Source organism: Salmo salar, chromosome ssa01, assembly GCF_905237065.1.
Source record: "Salmo salar chromosome ssa01, Ssal_v3.1, whole genome shotgun sequence".
Lineage (NCBI taxonomy): Eukaryota > Metazoa > Chordata > Actinopteri > Salmoniformes > Salmonidae > Salmo > Salmo salar.
In genome coordinates, this window is record NC_059442.1 from 45,461,428 (window position 1) to 45,484,208 (window position 22,781).

At 44.8% G+C, this 22,781-nt stretch overlaps 1 protein-coding gene across 5 annotated transcripts in view; it reads left to right on the plus strand.

Annotated features, from left to right (window-relative positions):
* Positions 1-22,365, plus strand: part of foxn3 (forkhead box N3) — a 122,238-nt gene extending 99,873 nt beyond the window's left edge. For 4 of the 5 annotated variants that reach the window (XM_014196326.2, XM_014196371.2, XM_014196335.2 and 1 more), the window contains exons 5-6: positions 15,929-16,037; positions 17,677-22,365. In XM_014196326.2, coding sequence (XP_014051801.2) covers positions 15,929-16,037; positions 17,677-18,217 — 650 coding nt within the window. In that variant the 3' untranslated portion in view covers positions 18,218-22,365. Of the gene's footprint in view, positions 1-15,928; positions 16,038-16,552; positions 16,593-17,676 lie in introns of all 5 variants that reach the window. The other variant, XM_045718432.1, reaches the window with a different exon arrangement.
* The last annotated feature ends 416 nt before the right edge of the window (positions 22,366-22,781 follow it).

Here is a 22,781-nt window from a genome sequence, read left to right on the forward strand (position 1 = left end):
TAAAATGCAAATCATTTTATAACATTTTTGACATGCATTTTTCTGGATTTTTTTTGTTGTTATTCTGTCTCTCACTGTTCAAATAAACCTACCATTAAAATTATAGACGGATCATTTCTTTGTCAGTGGGCAAACGTACAAAATCAGCAGGGGATCAAATACTTTTTTCCCCCACTGTACATATGTCTCTCTCTCTCTCTCAATTCAAAGGGCTTTATTGGCATGGGAAACATACGTTTCTTCTGTCTGTTTGTCTGCGTCTCTGTCTCTCTCTCTCTCTCTCTCTCTCTCTCTCTCTCTCTCTCTCTCTGTGTGTCAGTGACAGCAGTAGTTCTGAGTGACTGTGTGTGTGTTTACTCTGTTGAATACGTGTGGTGTTCCTGAATGTAGCTCTTAGAAGGTGGAGAGCTGTTGGTGTGCCTTTAATGTGAAGTGTTGCTAATTTTATTCTCTTGAACACAGCGCTAAAAGGCTGCTTCAGTCAGATTTCGTCTTGATAGCTGGAAGCCGGGTTGTAACACTTAGTGAATAATAGAACGACTCGAACACAGTTTATCATCACTTGATGGGGGGGGGTGGAAGAAAGAGAAATTGGAGTGAGAGGAGAGGTGTCTGCACCTCAAGTCAGTCTGGATGGAGTATTTGGGATGCTTCTGTAATCAGGAGGGGGAAGGGAGGAGGGGAGAGGAGGGAGAGGAGAGAAGAGAGTAGAGCAGAGGAGAGCCAGGTCACATGTATCAACCATAATGTCCTCAACTACAACCTCTTCACTCTGACCTCAAACACCCTGATTCCTGACCACAATGTCTCTGAGCACACTGTGTTTGACCGTATAATTTGTGACCACACACACACACACACACACACACACACACACACACACACACACACACACACACACATCCCTGCTCTGACCCAGGAGAAGCCATTCCATTAGTGATAAACACACTCTGTTACCTGGCAACAACATGGATGGCCTATTTTGAACGCTTCAACATCTACATGTCTGAATCTGTCTGCTACTCCCACAAATATATTCTCCTTTTTCCTGGATGAGAGAGATGTGTTTTTTTTGTAGTGTGTGTGTGTGTGTGTGTGTGTGTGTGTGTGTGTGTGTGTGTGTGTGTGTGTGTGTGTGTGTGTGTGTGTGTGTGTGTGTGTGTGTGTGTGTGTGTGTGTGTGTGTGTGTGTGTGTGTGTGTGTGTGTGTGTGTGTGTGTGTGTGTGGACCGCTAAATGGCTACAATGGCTTTGGTATAGAAAGGTTGCAGGTTCGAGTCCCGCTTTGACTGTCCCCCAAATTCACCATGTCTTGGTTAGGAAAAATAGCTTGAGCACTCCTCTTCAGAAGCCTTACCTAAAGTAAGGATCAGGGGAATTGGAGAAGACATGATACATTTAGTCAAACCTCCAATGAATTAAAGACTATTCTGTTAATTTTGTATTTGTGATGTTCACTCAGTAACCATTAAAGAATCATCATGTTTCTCCTCCTAATCGGCCCGAGCAGTGAAATGTGATATTAAAGCTGTTTGTTTGTGTGTGTGTGTGTGTGTGTGTGTGTGTGTGTGTGTGTGTGTGTGTGTGTGTACTCCAGAGAGTCGCTGTGATCTTCAAGGAAGTGCTTTTGTGTGATGTACTAAGATTAAATAATTGAACAGGCTTCAAGACATCCTCTTTCTTTATACATGTCTATTCTTTCACTCTATACATGGCCACAATCAGTACTACTGTATATAGTAATTCTATTGCATTACAGTGGGCTAAACAGTTACAGTTACTGCAGTGGGTTAAATCAGGGTCACAGAGTGTTTTCTTGGTAGTTTTAAAGAAATCTACTTTGAAACAAAAGTATACACCTCACACACATGGTTATGGGCTTAAAAAAAGAAGACACCTGTACCATGTCAGAAATAGAGTTGAAATGTATTACATTTTGAGTTTGCATCCCAATATTGCAGAAGACTGAACTATGACATAGAAACCCCGGGGCATCCCGAGTGGCGCAGTGGTCTAATGCACTGCATCGCAGTGCTAGCTGTGCCACTCGAGATTCTGGGTTCGAGTCCAGGCTCTGTCGTAGCCAGCCAAGACCGGGAGACCCATGGGCCGGTGCACAATTGGCTCAGCGCCGTCTGGGTTACGGGAGGTTTTGGATGTCCTTGTCCCATTGCGCACTAGCGACTCCTGTGGCGTGCTGGGCACAGTGCACGCAGACACGGTCGCTAGGTGTACGGTGTTTCCTCTGACACATTGGTGCGGCTGGCTTTTGGGTTTAGTGGGCTTGAAGCAGCACGGCTTGGCTCTTGGCCCGGCACGCACAGCTCTTGGCCTTCCCGAGTCCGTACGGGAGTTGCAGCAATGAGACAAGACTGTAACTACCAATTGGATACCATGAAATTGGGGGTAAAAAAAATACATAAAAACCTTGTATTTTCTGCAAAAATGATGTAATTGTGAAAAATATTAATAACATTCCACCCATGAGGCCTCTAGAGGGAGATTTGGTCATTTGACTGCAGGAAATGAATGGTTAATGTGTCTGTCTGTGCATTCTGTGCATGTGAGCGTTTGTTAGCTTTACATATTTGTGTTTGTGACTCTCTTGATAGTGTCGTTACCTAGGAAGTCAATTATCTTCCTAAGAAAGTGCCTGACTGCCTGTCTGTCTGTCTGCTCTGTCTGTGTTTGCCACTGCTTGTCTTTGTGAGTAAAAAAACGTCCTCCCTTGATGTAAAGACCAACTGGAGCGTAGCATAGACCACAGTTTACAAACTCCTCCAGCCCTCTATCTCTCCCTCCACCCCTCCGTCCCTCTCTCTGTGTTTACTCTCTCACTCCATCCAGGTTATTGTGTTGACACAAAGACCCACAGCACTCCCCTGCCTGGACCAGCTTCTCCTTTCCTCTCCTTTTTCCTCTCCTCATCTCTCTCTTCTCCATACCAATAGATAGAGACATTCTAAAGGACAGAGACAGGGCTTTTCAATACAAGGCCAGTCAGCAGTTTGTTTCTATGAATAATCTGTGATTTCTGGGTATAAGGCACTAGGCGAGTCTGTATTGACTGTATTGTGTTAGGTACTAGGGAAAGTGCCTCCTCTACTGCCTACCCTAAAGGTCCATGAAAGAGTTTGTGACGCTCTCTGACTCTGTTGTTGTACTGGTCGTTGTCGATAAAAGCCGAGGTATTCTTGACATGAATGAGGCCAAGGTCCTCATGATGACGGTCTATAGGTCAGTGCATTGACATTACTGTACACCAACAACAGTCAAATGTACAATTATTAATATACTGTTCCTCTCTCCTGCAACTCTTCCCCTTAATTTCCATGATTTGCTTGTAAATAGAATGTGTTTTCTTGGTCAAAATATGAATGCATAGGTTAGATAAAATAGAGAATTCCCATGCTGGTGAAAGCTCCAGTCTTGTATAGAGGATGGACGTGAAAGCTGAATGCTGAAGGTAAATGTGTTACATTGAAGTCTGTGGTGTGAACTGAGGGTTGTCGTGTGTAACCACAGCAACGCCAGCATGGTGTGTGCAACGCCAGGGTTGTGGGTTCGATTCCCACGGGGGGCCAGTACAAAAAAATGCATGATATGAAATGTATGCATTCACTACTGTAAGTCGCTCTGGATAAGAGCGTCTGCTAAATGACTAAAATGTAAAATGTAAATATATAAAGCATCTCCCACCATACCTCAATAGTACTGAAGGTGAAATTACCCTCAACCACAGATCTACAGTCGTGGCCAAAAGTTTTGAGATTGACACAAATATTAATTTCCACAATGTTTGCTGCTTCAGTGTCTTTAGATATGTTTGTCAGATGTTACTATGGAATACTGAAGTATAATTACAAGCATTTCATAAGTGTCAAAGGCTTTTATTCACAATTACATGACGTTGATGCAAAGAGTCAATATTTGCAGTGTTGACCCTTCTTTTTCAAGACCTCTGCAATCTGCCCTGGCATGCTGTCAATTAACTTCTGGGCCACATCCTGACTGATGGCAGCCCATTCTTGCATCATCAATGCTTGGAGTTTGTCAGAATTTGTGGGTTTTTGTTTGTCCACCCGCCTCTTGAGGATTGACCACAAGTTCTCAATGGGATTAGGGTCTGGGGAGTTTCCTGGCCATGGACCCAAAATATCTATGTTTTTTTCCCCGAGCCACTTAGTTATCACTTTTGTCTTATGGCAAGGTGCTCCATCATGCTGGAAAAGGCATTGTTCGTCACCAAACTGTTCCTGGATGGTTGGGAGAAGTTGCTCTCGGAGGATGTGTTGGTACCATTCTTTATTCATGGCTGTGTTCTTAGGCAAAATTGTGAGCGAGCCCACTCCCTTGGCTGAGAAGCAACCCCACACATGAATGGTCTCAGGATACTTTACTGTTGGCATGACACAGGACTGATGGTAGCGCTCACCTTGTCTTCTCTGGACAAGCTTTTTTCCGGATGCCCCAAACAATCAGAAAAGGGATTCATCAGAGAAAATGACTTTACCCCAGCCCTCAGCAGTCCAATCCCTGTACCTTTAGCAGAATATCAGTCTGTCCCTGATGTTTTTCCTGGAGAGAAGTGGCTTCTTTGCTGCCCTTCTTGACACCAGGCCATCCTCCAAAAGTCTTCGCCTCACTGTGCATGCAGATTCACTCACACCTGCCTGCTGCCATTCCTGAGCAAGCTCTGTACTGGTGGTGCCCCAATCCCGCAGCTGAATCAACTTTAGGAGACGGTCCTGGTGCTTGCTGGACTTTCTTGGGCGCCCTGAAGCCTTCTTCACAACAATTGAACCGCTCTCCTTGAAGTTCTTGATGATCCGATAAATGGTTGATTTAGGTGCAATCTTACTGGCAACAATATCCTTGCCTGTGAAGCCCTTTTTGTGCAAAGCAATGATGATGGCACGTGTTTCCTTGCAGTTAACCATGATTGACAGAGGAAGAACAATGAAGCACCACCCTCCTTTTGAAGCTTCCAGTTTGTTATTCGAACTCAATCAGCATGACAGAGTGATCTCCAGCCTTGTCCTTGTCCACACGTGTGTTAACGAGAGAATCACTGACATGATGTCAGCGGTCCTTTTGTGGCAGTGCTGAAATGCAGTGGAAATGTTTTTGGGGGATTCAGTTCATTTGCATGGCAAAGAGGGACTTTGCAATTAATTGCAATTCATCTGATCACTCTTCATAACATTCTGGAGAATATGCAAATTGCCATCATACAAACTGAGGCAGCAGACTTTGTGAAAATGAATATTTGTGTCATTCTCAAAACTTTTGGCCACGACTGTAGGATCAGATTACCCTATAACCAGTCTCTCCCCCTAGTGGTGAGAGTCTGTAACACATGTTAGTTGGTCAGTTAGACCTGTCAGGATTGTCCAGTCTACCAGCTCTATTTCTACACTCCTCTGTCTGTCATGGAGGGGAAGCATGAAGTGCGCTGCATTGATCGTGAGGTCAAAGTTCAGAGCAGTATTCCATTCCAGTGAGTGTGTATGGATCTAGTTAGGAGCTGTCTGCCAATGTCCCTGGGTCTCAGATTGGCCTTTGACATCTGGCCTCTCTGAGAGCTTCAGTGTTTACCCACATGAGGAAATCCATCCACCATCAGAATGGAAGTAGAGAGCAGACTGCAGGCATAACACAGTCTGTCTCCCAAATCGCAACCGATTCCCTATTTAGTACACTACTTTTGACCAGGGCCCATGGATCTTTGGTCAAAAGTAGTGCACTATATAGGGAATAGGGTGCCAGTTGGGACAAAGAGAGAGATTATTAGAGATGGAGTGAGAAATTGAGATGGGTTGAACGAGAGTGCTGGATGTAGGAGATATAGAAACAGATGGAGTTGTTGAGAGGTTTAGTTCTAGAAGCCTAGACATTAATGTGTGCACACAGACACTCAGTAATATCCGTAACACAGGTCTGATACTATTTGAAACTATACGACTTGATACTACTCTCTACCATTCGATTTGACGCTACTTTATAGCACCATTTCCTATCAACTGTGGCATTCCAGTCATTCTTGTATCTGAGCTTAGATACTCTCGAGTTTAGATACTTTCTCTATAAAGGTCTTTGGCCCATCCCCTGATGCCCCTGTGTGTGAATGGACTGCCCCATTGTGTAACATGGACCCAGCTACAATGGAACTACAAAGGGGATCTCCCACTATCCTTTCACCCTGCTAGCCCAACCACACTAATGCCCTTCCCTCTCCGCGTCTCTCTGTCACTTCACATCCTATCACCACGATAGATGGGCAGTGTGTGTGTTGGGGCGTGGGGTCAGGGTACCTCCTGTCTGAGGGCACCCCTTGTGCCCCTCTCTTTTCGAGTGGTGGGCGATAAAAGAGAAAAGAGGGCATTTTCAGCCCAGCTGTTCTATTTAGCCTTCTTCTGGTTGGTTAGCTAGCTTAGCAACTGTCACTATAGCAACCGCAGGTGTATACGGTTGTCATGGCAGTTCGGGGAGAGGGGGTTGCCAAGACAACAATTCCGACTTGCTTGCTTAATGGGCAGGAAGGTGAGCATGATTCTAAACTGATAATATTTTCCCCCCCTCTTTTCTTCCCCCCTCTCACTCTTATTTTGTTTCTCTCTCTCTACAGTCTGCCATCTGCTTTAGATTAGTTCATCCCTCCATCTTTCTTTTTCCCCATTGTGGGGAGGTTGTGTCTCACGTACACCAACGCTGTCGTGTCGCTGGCCAACCGTCCGCCAGAGAGTGGCAGGTGTGCCTGTCAATGCCCTAGCTGTCCCCAATTTCGCGGTCTGCCTCGTCATCACTGTGCCCTCTCTATTGTACTCAAATATCATTCAAAAGAAAATAATCCAAAGATTATAATCTCACCTAATCCATAAAGTGTCTGGTTCATAGAGGAATACTCGCAGAGATCTGGATCTGTTTGACTAACATGGCTCTTAAATGTAACGTGTTATGCCAGAGGTGAATGGAGTCCAAATACCCAGACATTGAGGACTGTAATTTGCGGAGACACGATTGACCTGACCCGGTCATGACGGTTTAACAGTCAATTGAACCCCCTCCTTTCTTTTTTCAATAGCATTCTGTCGGGCTCTGTGTGCGCATGTGTGTGTTGAGTCTTGACAGGGGTCTAACTCAGGTCTAACTAATTGAAGCAGTGTGTGAGGGATTGTGCTAGATAGCCACTCGCTGATCGTGTTCGGCTGTCCCTCCTTTCTCTCACTCTTTTAGTTTGTTGTCCAGTCATATCTTTCCACTGGGTTAACTGTGGTTATTGGAAAGTGCCTGGGAAAGAAAGAAACGCACTGTCCCACATCCTTCTTTTCTGTTTACAATCTGTCTCTCTCTCTCTCTCTCTCTTAATCCCCCCTCTCGCTCTCTCTCTCTCTCTCTCTCTCTCTCTCTCTCTCTCTCCATGGTGTTCTGTGTGTTTACAAGCCGTCTCCGTCTGACCAAACTTAATAAAGCCTTTTATAGATGGAGGGAGGGCCTGGGCCAGGGAGAATCGAGAGTGCATGTTTCCCTGTACGTTTCACTCTGAGCTACAGTACAATGTGTTGTAGAGTCATCCTACTTTGGATTTTCTCTTTTATTTAGACACTATTGATGGTAGGTAGATATAGGGGTGTCGATGTAGTTGGGAGAAAGTCAGAAAATGTCTTGGGTGGGATTGGATCTCATGTCGCTGCTGGGCAATATGTGCTGGGTAGACTGCAGCACCTCAGCTCCGCCAAGCTGCTGCGCGGTCATGGTATAGCATTGTCTGGGCCTGGATTGTCTGGATCTCTGAGTTGGTTGCTTTGCAGTCATTTTCCTTCTTCCCTCTCTATCATCTGTATCCCTCCTTCCCTCTGTTGATGATGAGATTTTGTTTATTTTCCTTCACATGATCTGCAATCTGCTTGGTTATTTGTCATTTGGAGTTTCTATGTGTGAACTGTATCATAAATTAAGAGGGGAAATTTTATTGCACCAGCCAATACATACATTACCAATAAATACGCCATAAAAAATCACAACAAGGACACACAGACACTAAAAGCAGCAGCATCATCTAAAAAATGGCTACCCCAGGAATTCTTAAGTCTTATTACATACAGCTGGGAAGAACTATTGGATATAAGAGCGACGTCAACTTACCAACATTACGACCAGGAATACGACTTTCCCGAAGCGAATCCTCTGTTTGAACCACCACCAAGGACAATGGATCTCAGAAGCCGACTCAAAACAACGGCGCTGCAGAAGGGGAAGACGGAGTGGCATCCTGGTCAGGCTCCATAGACGTGCATATCGCCCACCGCTCCCGAGTATACTACTCGTCAATGTCCAGTCTCTTCACAACAAGGTAGACGAAATTCGAGCAAGGGTTGCTTTCCAGAGAGACATCAGAGATTGTAACATTCTCTGTTTCACGGAAACATGGCTCTCTTGGGATATGTTGTCGGAATCGGTTCAGCCACCGGGCTTCTCCATGCATCACGCCGACAGCAGGTGTGTATGCTTTATGATTAATGACTCATGGTGTAATCATAAAGAACATAAGGAACTCAAGTCCTTCTGCTCACCCGACCTACAATTCCTTACGATCAAATGCCAGCCATAATACCTCACAAGAGAATTGTTATCGTCACAGCTATGTACATTCCCCCTCAAGCAGACACCATGACGTCCCTCAAGGAACTCCACGGGACTATGTAAACTGGAAACCATATAGCCTAAGGCTGCATTTACTGTAGCTGGGGATTTTATCAAAGCAAATTTGAGAACAAGGCTACCTAAATTCTATCAGAATATTGATTGCAGTACTCGCGGGGGTAATGCACTCGATCACTGCTACTCTAACTTCCGCGATGTATACAAAGCCCTCCCCCGCCTTCCCTTCGGCAAATCCGACCACGACGCCATCTTGCTCCTACCGTCTCATAGGCAGAAACTCAAACAGAATGTACCAGTGACTAAAACCATCCAATGATGGTCTGACCAATCGGAATCCACACTTCAAGATTGTTTTGATCACGCGGACTGGGATATGTTCCGGTCAGCCTCAGAGAACAACATGGATCTATACGCTGACTCGGTGAGTGAGTTTATAAGGAAGTGCATTGGAGATGTTGTACCCACTTGTAACGCTTTCCTTTACCGTGGTTGGAGTCGGCCAATTACGCACGGCTGAAATGCGGTCATTCTCCATCTCCACCCCTGACGCGGAAAAACGGTACCCTAGGAAGGAGACGGACTGTTGAAAGAACAGACATTTCTCCGCCTTGACGTAAATGTCATGCTCCAACAGTCGACCAAGCACCATGCGTACAAGGGACACATGTTCAGCTCGGGTAGTGGAGTATATTAGAATGTCATCTATATACACCACTACACCCCGCCCGTGCAGGTCCCTGAAGATCTCATCCACAAAGGATTAGAAGACGGATGGAGCATTCATTAACCCATACGGCATGACGAGGTACTCATAGTGCCCAGAAGTGGTGCTAAATGCCGTCTTCCACTCATCCCCTCCCCGGATAAGCACCAGGTTGTACGCGCTCCTGAGGTCCAATTTTGTGAAGAAGCGCGCCCCGTGCAATGACTCTGTCATACTAGCGATGAGAGGCAGCGGGTGACTGTATTTTACCGTAATCTGGTTCAAACCTCGATAGTCAATGCACGGGCATAAACCTCCATCCTTCTTCTTCACAAAAAAGAAACTCGAGGAGACAGGTGAAGTGGAAGGCCGAATGTATCCTTGTCCCAGAGATTCGGTGACATATGTCTCCATAACCGCCGTCTCCTCCTGTGACAGAGGATACATATGACTCCTGGGAGGTGCAGCGCCCACCCGGAGATTTATCGCACAATCCCCCGGTCGATGGGGTGGTAATTGTGTCGCCTTCTTTTTACAGATTGCCAAATCGGCATATTCGGGGGGGAATGTGCATGGTGGAAACCTGGTTTGGACTTTCCACCGTAGTGGCACCTAAGGAAACACCTACACACCTCCCTGAACACTGACAGGACCATCCCTTGAGAGCCCTCTGTTGCCCCGAAATAGTAGGATCATGAGAAGCCAACCAGGGAAGACCCAACACAATGGGAAACGCAGGAGAGTCGATCAGAAAGAGACTAATTCTCTCCTCATGAGTTTGAGTTTATTTTATTTATTAGTATTTTATTTTTTTAAATTTTTTTACAGGGACAGTGCACATTAATCAACGTTTCAGTAAAAGCCAGCCGGCTAATTTTCAACCGCAGTCCCCTGCGTTACCATAGCAATGGGAGCTGTGACCTCCCTAATTAGCCCCGACCCTAAAGGACGACTATCTAGGGCACATACAGGGAAGGGAACATCAACGGGAACAATAGGAATCCCTAATCTATGGGCCAAGGAACGATCAATAAAGTTCCCAGCTGCGCCTGAATCTACTAGCGCCTTATGCTGGGAATGCGGGGAAAACCCCGGAAATCCTATAACCACATGTGAGCAACAGGGGGGTCTGGGTGAGTCGTGTGCCTACTCACCTGAGATGAACCACCAGTGTGCCGCCTGCCGCCTCGACTTCCTGGAGAACCTCCCCAGCACCGACCAGCAGTGTGCCCTCTGCGGCCACAGCAAGTGCAGGGTATGGTCCCCCCTCCGGTCCCCCTCGTCGCAGCCCCTCCCAACTCCATAGGTGTTGGGTCTAAGGGGCTGGGGGATGGAACTAACGGACCCCGATCCGGACATCCGCGGGAGGCCAACAGGTTATCCAGCCGGATAGATAAGTCCACCAGCTGGTCCAGGTTGAGGGTGGTGTCCCTGCAGGCTAGCTCCCTACGAACGTCCTCTCGCAAACTACACCTGTAGTGGTCGATCAGGGCCCGCTCATTCCATCCTGCGCCCGCCGCCAGAGTTCTAAAGTCCAGCGCAAACTCCTGAGCGCTCCTCATCCCGTCTTAAATGGAACAAGCGCTCCCCCGCCGCTCTCCCTTCAGGTGGATGATCAAATACTGCCCGAAAGCGGCGAGAGAAGTCCTCGTAGTCATCCAGAGTCAGGCCTTCCCTTCCCCAGATGGCGTTGGCCCACTCCAGGGCTTTACCAGTCAGACAGGAGATGAGGGCGCTCACTCTCTCGCGTCCCGAAGGGGCCGGCTGGACAGCTGCCAGGTAGAGCTCCAGCTGGAGTAGGAACCCCTGGCACCCGGCAGCTGTTCCGTCATACGCTCCCGGGAGCGAGAGCCGAATCCCACTGGATCCTGACAACGGATGGGTGGGCATGGGTGTAGGTAGAGGTGCGGGTGGCGGTGGTGTGGCTGGGTCAAAGGGAAATCCTCTTCTCTCCCATCTTTCCATGGTCTGCAGCATGCGATCCATGGCTGTCTCGAGACTCTGTAACATGTTTGCGTGCTGCTGGACGCGCTCCTCTACTGGGATAGGAGGGCTGGCTGCTCCTGCTGACTCCATTAAAAAGGTCTGGGATTCTGTAACGCTTTTGTTTGGAGAAGTAGCGGAGTCAGGCGCAGGACACAGGGATAAGTGCAAACAAACGTGTTTACTCAAAAAACCACAATCAAAAATTCTCCCACAGCAAAATAACAGGGTTGGGAGAAACACCTCCAACAACCACTAAACATGAACAATCACGGACAAGACAGAAAGGGAAGACAGAGGGTTAAATAAGGAACATAATCAGGGAATTGAAAACAGGTGTGTATAATTAAGACAAAACAAAACGAACAGGGAAACATAGATCGGTGGTGACTAGTAAGCCGGTGACGTCGACCGCCGAACGCCACCCGAACAAGGAGAGGGGCCAACTTCGGCGGAAGTCGTGACACCACTGTGACTATTAAAACCTACCCTAACCAGAAACCGTGGATGGATGGCGGCATTCGCGTAAAACTGAAAGTGCGAACCACCGCATTTAACCATGGAAAGAGGTCTGGGAATATGGCTGAATATAAACAGTGTAGTTCCCTCCGCAAGGCACTCAAACAAGCGAAATGCTGGTACAGGGACAAAGTGGAGTCGCAATTCAATGGCTCAGACACAAGACGTATGTGGCAGGGTCTACAGGAAATCACGGACTACAAAAAGAAAACAAGCCACGTCACGGACACCAACGTCACGCTTCCAGGCAATTTAAACACCTTCTTTACCCGCTTTGAGGATAATACAGTGCCACCGTCGCGTACCGCTAACAAGGACTGCGCCCCCCTCCCCCTTCTTCTCCATGGCCAACGTGAGTAAAACATTTAAACGTGTTAACCGTCACAAGGCTGCTGGCCCAGACGACATCCCTAGCCGCGGCCTCAGAGCGCAGACCAGCTGTCTGGTGTGTTTACGGACATATTCAATCGCTCCTTATCCCAGTCTGCTGTCCCCACATGCTTCAAGATGGCCACCATTGTTCCTGTACCCAAGAAGGCAAAGGTAACTGAACTAAATGACTACCGCCACGTAGCACTTACTTCTGTCATCATGAAGTGCTTTGAGAGACTAGTCAAGGATCATATCACCTCCGTCTTACCGGCCACCCTAGACCCACTTCAGTTTGCATACTGCCCCAACAGGTCCACAGACGATGCAATCACCATCACACTGCACACTACCCTATCCCATCTGGACAAGAGGAATACCTATGTAAGAATGCTGTTCATTGACTACAGCTCAGCGTTCAACACTATAGTATCCTCCAAGCTCATCATCAAGCTGGATGCCCTGGGTCTTAACCCTGCCCTGTGCAATTGGGTCCTGGACTTTCTAACAGGCCGTCCCCAGGTGGTGAAGGTAGGAAACAACATCTTCACTTCACTGACCCTCAACACCCCACAAGGTTGCATGCTCAGACCCTCCTGTACTCCCTTTTCACCCACGACTGCGTGGCCATGCATGCCTCCAACTCAATCATCAAGTTTGCAGACGACACAACAGTAGTGGGCTTGATTACCAACAACGACGAGATAGCCTACAGGGAGGAGGTGAGGAGTGTGGTGTCAGGAAAACAACCTCTCACTCAATGTCAACAAAACAAAGGAGATGATCGTGGACTTCAGGAAACAGCAGAGGGAGCACCCCCCTATCCACATCGAAGGGACAGCAGTGGAGAAGGTGGAAAGTTTGAAGTTCCTTGGTGTACACATCACAGACAAACTGAAATGGTCCACCCACACAGACAGTGTGGTGAAGAAGGCGCAACAGCGCCTAATTTGGCTTGTCACCCAAAACCCTAACATACTTTTACAGATTTGCACAATCGAGAGCATCCTGTCGGGCTGTATCACAGCCTGGTACGGTAACTGCACCGACCTCAACCGTAAGGCTCTCCAGAGGGTAGTGCGGTCTGCACAACGCATCACCGGGGGAAAACTACCTGCCCTCCATGACACCTACAGCACCCGATGTCACAGGAAGGCCAAAAAGATCATCAAGGACAACAACCGAGCCACTGCCTGTTCACACTTCTACCATCCAGAAGGTGAGGTCAGTACAGGTGCATCAAAGCTGGGACTGAGAGACTGAAAAACAGCTTCTATCTCAAGGCCATCAGACTGCTAATCAGCAATCACTAACTCAGAGAGGCTGCTGCCTACATTGAGACCCAATCACTGGCCACTTTAATAAATGGAACAATGCCACTTTAAATAATGCCACATCAATAATGTTTACATTTCTTACGTTACTCATACACTATGTATATACTGTATTTTATACCATCTATTACACATTGCCTATGCTGCTCGGGCCATCACTCATCCATATATTTATATGTACATATTCTCATTCACCCCTTTAGATGTGTGTGTGTTAGGTAGTTGTTGGGGAATTGTTAGATTACTTGTTTGATATTACTGCACTGTCGGAACTAGAAGCACAAGCATTTTGCTACACCTGCATTAACATCTACTAACCATGTGTATGTGACCAATACAATTTGATTTGATAAAAAACTAAGTGTTCGTGTTAAAAAGCCTCATAGCACATGGTAAAAAAAAATATATATATATGTTTTGGACCTGGGTAAACTAAATCTGTCTGCCATCGCACTGCGATGCTCCAGGCTGAGACTGTGGAGGGGTTGGTAAGTTTTGGCCTCTATACTCCTGAGGTTTTGAGGGTCCGCTTATCCAGGATGGGGTCTAGTTTGTCCTGGTGGGTGCCGATGGTAGATCCAGCCTCCTTGATGATTTAGTTTAGCCTGTATGCATCCACCTTAGTGATGTTACCCTTTGGAGCATTTTTTAGCAGACATCAAAGGATCTGAGCTTCCTTAAAAGGAGTAGCTTTTGTTGAGCCTTTTTAAAAACCATGGAGGTGTTCTCTCTCCACTGCAGCTTATCGTCAATCACCACCCCCAGGTATTTGGTAAATGAAGTCTTTAACCAGCTCATACGTACACTGCATTTGGAAAGTATTCAGACCCCTTCACTTTTTCCGCATTTTGTTACGTTACAGCCTTAATCTAAAATGTATTCAATTGTTTTTTCCCCCTTATCAATCTACACACGATACCCCATAATGACAAAGCAAAAACTGGTTTTTAGAATTTTTTGCTAAAATATTAAAAATAAAAAACAGAAATATTATATTTACTTAAGTATTCACACACTTTACTCAGTACTTTGTTGAAGCACCTTTGGCAGCGATTACAGCCTCGAGTCTTCTTGGTTATGACTCTACAAGCTTGGCACACCTGTATTTGGGTAGTTTTTCCCCTTCCTCTTTGCAGATCCTCTCAAGCTCTGTCAGGTTGGATGGGGAGCGTCATTGCACAACTATTTTCATGTCTCCAGAGATGTTCGATTGGGTTCAATTCCGGGCTCTGGCTGGGCCACTCAAGGACATTCAGAGACTTGTCCTGAAGCCACTCCTGCGTTATCTTGGCTGTCTGCTTAGGGTTGTTGTCCTGTTGGAAGGTGAACCTTTGCCCCAGTCTGAGGTCCTGAGCGCTCTGGAGCAGGTTTTCATCAAGGATCTCTCTGTACTTTGCTCTGTTCATCTTTCCCCTTAATCCTGACTACTCTCACAGTCTCTGCCGCTGAAAATAAACCCCACAACATGATGCTGCTACCACCACGCTTCACTGTAGGGATGGTGCCAGGTTTCCTCCAGACATGACGCTTGGCATTCAGGCCAAAGAGTTACATTTTGGTTTCATCAGACCAGAGAATCTTGTTTGAGTCTTTAGGTTCCTTTTGGCAAACTCCAAGCTGGTTGTCATGTGCCTTTTACTGAGGAATAGCTTCCGTCTGGCCACTCTACCGTTAAGGCCCGATTGGTGGAGTGCTGCAGAGATGGTTGTCCTTCTGGAAGGTTCTCCCATCTCCACAGAGGAACTCTGGAGCTCTGTCAGAGTGACCATGGTTACCTCCTTGACAAACCCCTTTTCCCCTGATTGCTCAGTTTGGCTGGTCGGCCAGCTCTAGGAAGATTCTTGGTGGTTCCAAACTTCTTCCATTTAAAAATGATGTGTTGTTGGGGACATTCAATGCTGGAGACATTTTTTGGTACTCTTCCCCAGATCTGTACCTCGACACAATCCTGTCTCGGAGCTCTACAGAAAATTCCTTCAACCTCATGGCTTGGCTTTTGCACTGTCAACTGTGGTACCTTATATAGGCAGGTGTGTGCCTTTCCAAATCAATTGACTTTACCTCCAATCAAGTTGTAGAAACATCTCAAGGATGATCAATGGAAACAGGATCCACCTGAGATCAATTTCGAGTCTTATAGCAAAGGTTCTGAATACTAATGTACATAAGGTATTTATTTGTCTAAAAACCTGTTTTCGCTTCGTCATTATAGGGTATTGTGTGTAGATTTTAGAATAAGGCTGTAACATAACAAAATGTGAAAAAGTCAAGGGGTCTGAATACTTTCTGAATGCACTGTTTGTGTGTGTGTGTGTTACTGACCCTCTCTCTCGCCTCTCTCTTCCCTTTATCTTTAGTCCCTCAGGGAGTGATCCGGAACGGAGCCAGGATGATGAGTCAGGGCCTTTACCCAGGAATACGACCACTGCCCATCAACCCCTTAGAAAGCAGGACAGCCGCAGTCAGGTTGGTATACCTGCCATAGAGAGAGACACACATATATGCACAGTCGCACACACACAGACACACACACTCATGCAAGGGATGGCGTGGAAGCGTTAGGGACAGACATTTAGGAGGGGTGAAAGCTGCATGTTCAGACAGGACACACAGATGCTCATATGCTATTATACACTCTCACACACAGAATGTTCTGGCCTGAGGCGGTGACAGCCTCACGTGGAAACACAGTGATTCCAGCTGAGCTCTGTCTAGCTCGGTGTTATAGATCAAACTGTATTCTGGGATAAGTGGTAGGTAGGGACACAACTGACAGCTGCACACAAACGATAACATTATAGCTCAGCATTTCGCTTCACCCGCAATAACATCTGTTAAATATGTGTATGTGACCAATAAAATTTGATTTGAAAGACTGTGGTACCACAGCAGTGTAGTTTGACATAGTATATACACAGAGAGACAGAATCCACACATAAACAGGTGCCTTTCCCCATCCGTTCTTTGTGTCTTTCATGCAGGCACACAGACGAACACACTCAGTCAGAGCAGAGAGAGAGGGTGAGTGACTGACTGACTGACATGAATAATAGATAGGATTTGTCTTAGACTGCTGTGCTCCTCCTATAATTCATGAGGTTTAAATGCACAGAGCAGCCAGGATGGCCAGATACACTCAGAGCTGGGCTTTTAACAACATGCACACTTGCCAGAGTTAGTTGGGAAGCTGCATGACATGATGCAGAGTGATGGAGGGAACATCTTTGACTTAACTTAGCTGGTTGGGCTGTAATAGCTATAGGAGAATGGAAAAGCATCAAGGGATCGTTCACTTTTGTTGAAGTTTTAGTTCATTTACAACATACCTATTCCTTTATAGGAAAGAACGGAATTGCCTTAACGAAAATAGTATGATAACGTTTATAATAATTAATGACACCACTTCACTGTTAACCCACCTCAGCGCTCTAGCACACAGTATTCATACAACAGTTATAACACTTCATAAAGTTGTTACGACACCAACAAGGTGACATGACATTATGATGATCACCAATGTAGGATATATAGTGCTAACAGCCAGCTACACCGCTGAATTGAATTGAATTAAAGTGAATCGACTCAAATCGAATGTTACTTCATTAATCCCGAGACGGTGATTGATTTGTCACAGGTTTTATTTTGAAATCACAGCTGTTCCAAAAATGCACAGCAAATAGAGCTACTTTGCATTACACGATTCCCACATCTACCTGATGGCAGAGTGTAGGGATAAATCCATTAGAATAATCATCCACGTAGCATTAGCTCTTTAGCTCTGTACTCCGGTCTCTGAAGTGGCCACTCGGAGATGAGCCCAGTCTAATTGAATTAGCTGATGACTCGCTGATTAGCGGTCACAGCTAGCATTGCTCTGTGTGTCTGATGTACTCACTGAAGCTTGTGTGCGTGTGCGTGTGTGTGTGTGTGTGTGTGTGTGTGTGTGTGTGTGTGTGTGTGTGTGTGTGTGTGTGTCGTGTGCGTGTATGTGTTGTGTGACATAAGTCAAACGCAGGTAGCTGTGAAGTGTGTCTAATGTTGACATCAGTGTATCTACGGTTGGCTTCAGTGTATTTATGTGCATTTCATCTCTGTCTCTCTCCAGATCTGTGCTGTCCGGAGGCTGTCGGAAGCATAGCATCAGCCATCCCGCCTGCGACTCCCCGTTGGTCAGCAGCGACCCCAAGGAGGACCACACCTACAGCACCAACCAATCGGATGACGGCAGCGACTACACCAGCGACTCCAGTCTCCGCAGCAACGGCCCCGTCGCCCGGGATGTCGCCAACGATTCAGACTTCGACGACGAGGATGATGAAGATGACAAGAGCAAGATTCAGCTGGAGATCAAGAAGGAAGAGCCGCGCGATTGGCCCATAGACACGATAGACTCCGCCCTTTCCAGCCAGCAGCACAACAAGAAGCGGCATCACTTCCTGAAAGCCAAGCAGCGGATGGGTGTGGCTAGTGATACGCTCCCGCTGAAAAAGCGGCGCACGGAAAAGCCGCCAGAGAGCGATGACGAGGAGATGAAGGAGGCAGCGGGTTCGCTGCTCCACCTGGCGGGCGTCCGCGCCTGCTTAAACAATATCACTAACAGAACCGCCAAGGGCCAGAAAGAGCAGAAAGAACCCACGAAAAACTGACCCCTGAGACTTGAGAGAGAAAGAGAGACTTAGCTGAGAGAGTGAAGATTTTCAAAGAAAAAAAAGGAGATAGAGAGAACGGAAATACAAAACATCACTTTTAATATAGAAATGTATGCTTTCTTTTTTTCAGGATATCAGGTGAATTCTGAATGATTTGTGGCAATATAAAAAACAATCACTTTGTTTTCCTGTATTTAAAGTTACTGTCTATAGGGTTGATTTTCTTTTCTTTTCTTTTCTTTACGTTTTTTAAAAATAATTGTTTATTTGTTTAAAGGAGATTAAAGCCATAGATGAACCTTTTTCTGATATTCAGCTAAGTTAGCAGGTTTCCGTTGGCTGAAAGTAAAGTGAGCGAGAGAAAAAAATTAGCTTTTTGAAAAACTGCCCCATCGTGGATTGGCTTGGATGTATGAATAGGGGATCACCTTGTTAATGTCAAAATGTACCCATTCTGCAGCTATTGCCCTTTACAGTCTCATCAGATGCAGCTAACACTAAGTACATTTCTACAGGCTCATAACTTGTTACTTCAGTAGAATTTACAGGTAAAACGTTATTATGAGGTGCTTATCACGGACTATTTTGTTTTTACAGTGATATACATCAATCAAATGAAATAAAGTTAGTATTCAGGGTCAGATCTTAACTTGATCTGCATTGATGTCTATGGGCTGCATATTTCAGTGATGTGACCATATACATAAATGTCACAATAACCAAGCACAAATCCACATGCTATACTACTGGCTAAAGCAATGTTTATATTAGTCAACTATTCCACTGAAGTAACACAGGTATATGCTGACATGGATAGGAGTGCCACAGATAAACATAGTTTGGCAAACTATCCCCTGTGTTGGGTACCAAACTTTCAAAAACAATGGCATTCTAATTTGCCTTGGAACTTCCGGTGCTAAAAAGGCGGCTATAAAAAAATATATATATATATAAAACCCAGTTTGCCAACTCTGTCTTGTCTGTGTGCAAGGAAGCTGCCACAGAAAAAATGTTGCATGAAATTCCGGGAAGTTGTTAGCTTTAGTGACTATTAGCCTAGCCAACCCCATAGAAGAGACACTCATCAGTAGCGTAGCCAAGCTCATAGAAGAGACACTAGGTAGTCAGTTTATGTGTGTCAGTGTTGGGACAGTGCCAAAGAGAATCTCTTGGTCAGCCCAGTGATGATGGTAGCACTTGCTTAGCTAACTGTCCTTCTGACCGCTAATCACATTTAGCCACCAGCGCTAGCTAGCGTGCCAATGCGAAGGGGACAGTTATGTTTTCACCTTAATGGTTGACTGTAGGACTGTAGTGGGATGAAGGACACTGGTACAAGTTAGATGTAGGAAAGGCTTGTTTTATTTTGACAGGGTGTTCTCTAAATGTAAACTAATTTAGTTCGCTAAAAGCCATAAGCTAATAGTCTAGCAAGCGCTTATCAGAGAGGGAAATAACTGATAATATGTCAAGATAACCTCAAAACTGCCTGTGTCCTTTTATGAAAGCAATCAACGTGAATCATTGCGTTATAATCCAGTGACATGATGTAGTGATATTTTTCCTGTGGCACAAACACCTGAATACCTTCATTGGTTGGAAAGGAAATGATGCTATGGAACCTGCCAATTATATTTTGTGTGAGAAGAATAATGATATGACTGTGGAGTTGTTAATTTTTGTGTTTGTTTTTTTTTGTTTGTGTTTACTTACCCACTCTCATGACGTAATAAAGCAATTTCATCCAGTCAGGATAACACTGTATAAAAAGTAAAACTAGATTTTGATTTTTTTTTTAAGCAATGTAGCCAGCAGGATTTTTCCAAATCGTGTTGCATGGGTTCTGTAAAGAAAAAGAGAAAAAACTGTTTTCTATTCAGACAAAGTTCATGTTAGGTAAATAATGTATTTAGCATGAAGCATGAATTATTTTCATATAAGTATCCTAGCGAACAAAAAGGTTCTGCCTCGAAGTTCTGCGCCCATAGGTGTAGAATCCTTCTCTGCTGTTTTGTCTTCTTCTTTTTGACTTGATGATTTGTTTCCTGTCGTCCTTACTCATCTTTGTTTTAACGTGGGCTTTGAAAAAATACAGTAATAACATCTTGTTCAGGGACAAAAAGACGGTCTGTGGGGCAAATCTCTTTCTGCAATATGAGGATAACTCGCTCCACCCGTGGATACAGGGATAGATAGCAACTCCCTTCATCCATAGTTGACAAAACCAGAATGTCCCAGTGTTTGTATGTAGTCGCTAGATGGCCATGCTAGAAAAGACAACATTTTAAAAACTTCTTGGCATGAAGATCAGTTATTTGTGGACTGAAAGCACCAAACTTTCAGCGTACCTCTGTCCTCCAGCATGGCTGTATAGTGACTACTGTGTCTGATGGGTTCTCCCTGACGGCAGAATGTTGGAGCCCATGTGATAAAAGAGAGGTTAGGTAGTGAGTGTCAGTCTTCTGTTCCCCATACCCCCCCCCTTCTCTGTGCCTGTTCTTCCATCACTTATTTATTTTCTAAGATTTTAGACGTCTTTGATATTTCAGGGTCTTCCATTTTTCAATGACACAAGAGTTTAACCGAGTAAGTGTTTTTATGTCGTTGTTGTTTTGGGTTTATTTTATGTCTCGCTGTGTTTTTGCCATTTCTACTCTAGCAACTCTTCAGGTCTTGTCAGTATTATTAGGCAGGCTACCATAGACTCGTTGCACATGAAAATAACATAAAGTAAATTACACAGTACGATGGCAAGATAAATACAAACTCTATAGTGCATATTTTCACATTATCTCGCCAGATTGCACTAAGATATTAAAATAAAGATATTGTCTAAGTTCAGTGCCAAAGCCTGTAATAATTCCTTATCTACCTGAAATTGATGACACACATATTTGATCTGTATGTCAAGACAAAAAATGACCAGTGAGCTGTAGCATTTCTGTCAGATACCCTTTCTGCGTTATGTGCTACTGATTTTTGTTGAAACCTACCACATTATTTGGATTTTTTTTGCTACCGATCATTGCTCATTGGGATGATTTTCATTTTTAGTTGAATATAACACCCTATATCCCATAGTGCACTACTCTTGACCTGAGCTAACCCAGAGCTAACTAACCCAATGTGGCTCTGGTCAAAAGTAGAGCGCTATATGGGAAATAAGGTATCATTTGATACCTGTGATGAGCTTCTGTCTACTAGACTGCTTCGTATGTCAATGTATCTTCAACTGATAAATATATTATATGATTTATTCCCATTGTTTGTTACGTTATCCTTTGAGGAATACAGCCTTCCTTGGACGATAACAGTCACTAGATAACTCTTCCTCCAATCACAATCCTTCAGGTGCCACAATGTTGGAGGAGGAAGACGTGTTCTCAAAATATTGAATATGAATTATTATTAATGAACTGTCAAAATTAGCCTGGCAAATAATGATATATTGATGAGTCAAAAAAAAATGTTTATTTGTTTCATTGTGTTTTTTGTTGATATTTTGTTTGGTTTATGTCTGTTCAACTGCCATTTTTCAGTTTATTGTTTGGAGGGGTTTTCTGAGGAGGAGGAGAAGAAAGAGCAATGGATCGTCAGTTTCAAGTTATTTGTAGTACACTTCACCTGGTAATCATGGAAACTGCATGGTACCTTATGGCACTTATGGCACAAATTCCAAAAGAATCGGCTACTATTTGGTTTCAAAGGATCCGTAGTTGTGCTAATCGCTGAAATGACTGCCACTGTTATTGGTAACAAAGAAACAAAATACCAAAAAGTCACCATGTAGTTTCTATGTAAATACCAGGTAGGTGGTGTTCTGTAAAAACATGCTACCGATCGTTTCTGTGTCCTGTTTTTGAACCATGTAGTCTTGATGGCATGACCTTACATCTGATCTGTTAATATGGAGACCGACTTCCGTAGGTGCGTTCTGTATTTCCTTGACGTGTATTCATATTGCCAAAGACAAACTACTTCATCAATTCATGTAAATATCACCTTGTCCATTACTATGACGAAAGTATGTTTGTTTAAAAAAAAAATGGTTTTGTTTTTCCGAAGAAAACAAAAAGCTAACATAAAGTTTCTGTGTTGTATTGTCTTCCAGTTGCAATAAAAGAAAACCGCATTGCAAAAAGTTACTCCTGTGATCATGTTTCTTTAATAAGTCCACAGCAAATTCTCCACTATTAAATCAACACTGTTCCAGTGTCTATGCGGCTCCACACTTTTCAGTGTTAAATTGACAGTGTAAAGCATAATTATTAGCATAATTCCCGGTGTGCTTTGCCTTTTGAGTGAATTGTAGATGCCACCCATTGTTAGGAGTGTGTATCAGAGGTGAAGTCAGGTGCAGGAAAGCAGAGTGTAGTGAACAGGCGCACTTTTTATTCCGGTCAAAATGACATAAAATGTGCCCAAAATAACATAAAATGTGCCCAAAACACGGAACATAGACAAAAAGTAATGCGCGTAACAATATCCACAATATCAAAATACACGTAACACAAACAATCCTACACAAAGACATGATGGGGAACAGAGGAATAAATACATA